Here is a 4177-nt window from a genome sequence, read left to right on the forward strand (position 1 = left end):
TAATTAATTGCAGTTATTATTCCTCGATTCTCGTTTACACGTTACCTCTTTTATTTTTTTTATTTTTTTTTTAAGTCAACCGTGTGCTTATGGGCGGGAAAGCCTGAGCTTTTTAGTAAATGCAGATGTGTCTTAAATGATATCTGGCTATTTACTTAGTATTTACAAAACCTTGGCTATTTAGCAATGTTAAATGTTTGATTGGCTATTTTGCTAAATAATTGTTTTTTAATTGCCCTTTCATTGAAAAAAAAAAAAAAAAGTGGCGTATTTACGCCAATTTAAATACGTGAATGTGGCTATTCACCAAATTTTTATCAAACTTTGGCTAAATATGAAATTCAAAATGTAAATACATTATATTACTAATAAAGACCCATAGCAAAAAGAAATTATAATTACATAAATTGAGAACATAGCTAAATAACACTTCCAAAAGTTTTACATAGATTTTATTTTTATAATCATCATGCTTCTAAAGGCAGCAACGAAAGTTCCTGTTGGTGCGGCGAATGTATGACCTCCGCCGAGTTGGAGTTGAAACTTGTAATACTGAAGGTGAAAGTTCTTGAGAATGGCGTTTCATCCGAAGGTAGGATTAACTCGTTATATTCTTCGTTATAGCTACAAGAAGCTTTTGTATTGGAATTATGGAAACCCCCCAACTGCAGTGCTACTTCTTTCATGGTTGGTCGGTTTCTTCCGCTCAAATTCAAACACCTTAACGCGAGGTTTGCAGCTCTAACAATCTCTTCTTCTGGCGCATCTTCAACAATCCGAGCATCAACAATGTCGAAGAGATTGTTTGTCTCCATTGACATGACAAAATGAGTGGCCAAATTTGTTCCATCTTTTGTCCATGAAGAACTTGTTGCTTTCTCCCCTGTTAATAATTCACAAAGAACAACCCCAAAACTATAAACATCGCTCTTATCAGTAAACTGACTTGTTCTGAAATACTCTGGATCCAAGTAACCGAATGTTCCGCAGACTAACGTGGTAATATGTGAATGCTCTATAGAAATCGTTCTTGATGTACCAAAATCTGCAACTTTTGCTTGATATTTCTCATCGAGGAGTATGTTTGTAGACTTTATGTCGCGATGGTAAATGGGAATAGACGCGGCCGAATGCAAGTAGGAAAGTGCCGTCGCCACTTCAGCTGCAATCCGTGTTCGCATTTTCCACGTGAAAGTAAATTCTCGGTTCGACATATGAATATAACTGGAAAGTGTACCATTTGGGATGAACTCGTAAACAAGAAGCGGAACATCAGTCTCAAGACAAAACCCCAACAATTGAACGACGTTTCTGTGGTTGATTTGAGAAAGAATGACAACCTCGTTGATGAATTCTGAGAGTTTACTTTCGTCAACAATTTTGGACTTTTTCACGGCCACGGTTTTTCCGTCCTCCAACATTCCTTTGTACACGGTGCCCTGACCTCCGTGGCCAAGAACTCTTTCGATACTAAAATTATCGGTCGCCCTTTTCAGCTCATCTGATGTAAATACCTTGGTTGTTATTATCTTGTCTTCGTTAGATAATATTTGTTGCTGTAACAGCAGGCCTCCATTCCGTTTGAAATACTTCTGCTTCTGTTTGTTTCCTTTTAATTTCTTGGTCAGCTTGTATATGTGCCAAGGACCGAAAAGTAAAAGCATTGCTCCAAGTGCACTGCCAATACCTATAAAATTTTAATCACATATGAAAAGTTAATTTGATTTCCCCACAATGTAAATTTAAGTCTAGATATGTAAAAACTGTAACAAAAAAAAAATGATATATTGGGAAGTAAAAAAAAAATCTGTTAAATAATCAAATACTAGTTTTGACACTCCCATGATGCATGATCATGTAGTGTGCTACTGAAAAGAGATAGTTTTTGTTTTTGAGAATCTGATGGAGATGTACCTATGAGTAAGTACTTGCGCTTGTAATTGCAATAGAAGCTACCGTGCGTGTTCACACATGTGCCTCCTCGCCCACAAAGCTGATATCCTACTAATTCCTGGCATTCATCGATATCTGAGCAGAAACAATCATATTATTTCTGATATTTGTCTATTAAATTGGCAAGCTAATATATTCTCACACTACTTTACTAATTTCCCATGTCTAAAAGCCTAATTATTATTTAATATTATTAAACGCATTAGATTTACAGAGTGTTTGGTTCAAATGCGAAAATGAATATCTCATTATGCAACAAATGTACACCTAAGTAACCAGTGAATGAATACTAATCGTCGCAGAGTTAAACTGACTCTAACAAAACATACCTTGAGTGCATCCGTGAATAAGATACGGATTTCCACGGAATCCCTTACAGTAACATCGCAGAGGTGGCTCAGTCGCACTTGAAATGTCTGCTAGTCTTCCATATGAATTAAGCGAAGGTGCAAGTTCGCTTGAGTTCACACATTGGATCGGAATCCTTTTCGACATCTTTGCTTTAAAAATATCAGAGAAAGAGTATCTCATCTCCCAAGTCAGGGAAACCGGAGCAAACTCCGCGTCACGAATCTCTGCGTAGCTCGACGAACGAGTCTTGTAGTCATACCAATAGCCTCCATCCACCAAGAATGCGAATTTGCATGGATCACCTTCCATGATATGACTCTGTACCTCTACAAACGAGATTTTTAACGCTTTGGGAATAGATAAAAAGCCCCTTCTTTCACAGCAATCTGTACCGTTGCAGAGACCGGAATTAAATCCGGCGCCGGGCGCGGAGCACACAGACGTGCACCCGGGTTCGGAATAGTCTGTGCTGGAGCTCAAGTCCAGCTTTACCAGAACGCCACAACTCACTGCGACAAAGATGTTAATAAGAGAGAACTCGAAAGGAGATTCTGATAGATTCACCGCTGGGCGGTTTACCTTTCCAGAGCAGTTTAGGAACTCCACTGGCATTTTCACCTAAAGTCGGAAAATTTCATTAAAAGGGTACGAGTATGTAAGCAATTTTTTTTATGAAACAAAATAATTTGAGTGGGAGCTGTGTCCATACCAGAAGCGACTGGTCTGAACTGTTTTCCAAGCTGATTCTGATAACATCGAGGTTGATACGTTTAAGACGTGGCTGAGGAGAGGCAGAGCCGGAGCGGTTTTCGCAAGCTATTTCGAACCACTCGTCCATGGAACATTTGAGCCCGATTCCAAACGGGAATGGTATCGCCACATCACCGCACTTTTTTTTGCAGTCCGCCGTGGCTTCTGGCGCCAGTGCTCCCAACAGGCATGTCACGGCCACCATAATCGCAAGCATAATTACTGTTCTTTAACCAAACAAACAAAAAATAAATGCATGTGTCTCAAGCTTTAAGCTTTCCAAATAAACAAGAGGAGTGATATTGGTGTGACTTGGTGTCCCGGTTTATATAAGGTTTTAAAGATAAGAATTGCTTTTGCTTTTGAATTCTATATTGCCTATAAAAGTTGTGCGAAAGGAATATTGGTTAGAGCCGCACTAGGCAATTAGAGTAAGAAAATATATAACGCGGAACATAAGGAACCAAATTTATATTATAATTATAGAGCGTAGACGAGGAAGAGGACTCGGTCACATGCATGTGTGATGTGCTGATACCTGCAAGTCGGAGAGTTAACAAAGAAAACTGGGGTCTGTTTTCATCGATCTTCCCAACCTTTATAATATTTAAATACTGAACTAAACTAAGATAAAACATTGGAGCAATTAAAAAAAAAACGCGGGTATAAACGAATCAACCCACATTTTATAGAGCTCTTTGACTTTGTCACATGCATCTCAAAACTAAAGCCAATACTCAAGTCTCAAGCCAGAGAGTTAATTTTAATTAAAAACTAAAACGTTACGTCGTGTCATAAGTACCATCGTAATGAGTTTGGTTCGGTTCGATTTTGAGGAACAATTCTCTATTTGCCCTCTCTTCATCTTATTCTCCTAACGGAGTGCAAAAAAAATAAATAAATAAACCGATAAGAAGCACAAATTTTAATAAATTGATTTGTACTGCAAAACACAAAAAGGCAAAAAGAAAATCAGATGAGGAGAACCACAAAGCCATAAAGAGCCCAAATAATAGCACGGAATTCATCAATGGGTCTTAGAATCAATAAGCTCACGTCACGTGTAGTACACGTGAGTTTAGTTATTTCCAGTGTAAAAGCCACGTAGGCAGAGTTAGTTAGA

The 4177-nt window shown here is 38.2% G+C and overlaps 1 protein-coding gene across 1 annotated transcript; it reads right to left on the bottom strand.

The window, feature by feature from the left end:
* Nucleotides 1-420: 420 nt before the first annotated feature.
* Nucleotides 421-3259, bottom strand: LOC149407221 (wall-associated receptor kinase-like 22). Its single transcript, XM_089619326.1, has 4 exons — nucleotides 3014-3259; nucleotides 2283-2922; nucleotides 1915-2028; nucleotides 421-1687 (listed from the first exon to the last, which is right to left on the bottom strand). The coding sequence occupies exons 1-4, from the start codon at nucleotides 3257-3259 to the stop codon at nucleotides 468-470; spliced, it is 2220 nt and encodes a 739-aa protein (XP_089475452.1). The 3' UTR covers nucleotides 421-467.
* Nucleotides 3260-4177: the final 918 nt, after the last annotated feature.

The sequence above is a fragment of the Urtica dioica genome, chromosome 1 (genome assembly GCF_054948205.1).
Source record: "Urtica dioica subsp. dioica isolate 48M chromosome 1, U.dioica_male_clone48M_v1_H2, whole genome shotgun sequence".
Classification (NCBI taxonomy): Eukaryota; Viridiplantae; Streptophyta; class Magnoliopsida; order Rosales; family Urticaceae; genus Urtica; species Urtica dioica.

Bases quoted from the DNA above. Each gene is read 5' to 3' on its own strand.
- LOC149407221 (XM_089619326.1), bottom strand. From the start codon at position 3,259: ATGGTGGCCGTGACATGCCTGTTGGGAGCACTGGCGCCAGAAGCCACG. The intron at 2,923-3,013 runs GTATGGACACAG...TTCCGACTTTAG, and splicing joins GTTCAGACCAGTCGCTTCTG to GTGAAAATGCCAGTGGAGTT. The intron at 1,688-1,914 runs GTACATCTCCAT...AAAATTTTATAG, and splicing joins GCGCAAGTACTTACTCATAG to GTATTGGCAGTGCACTTGGA.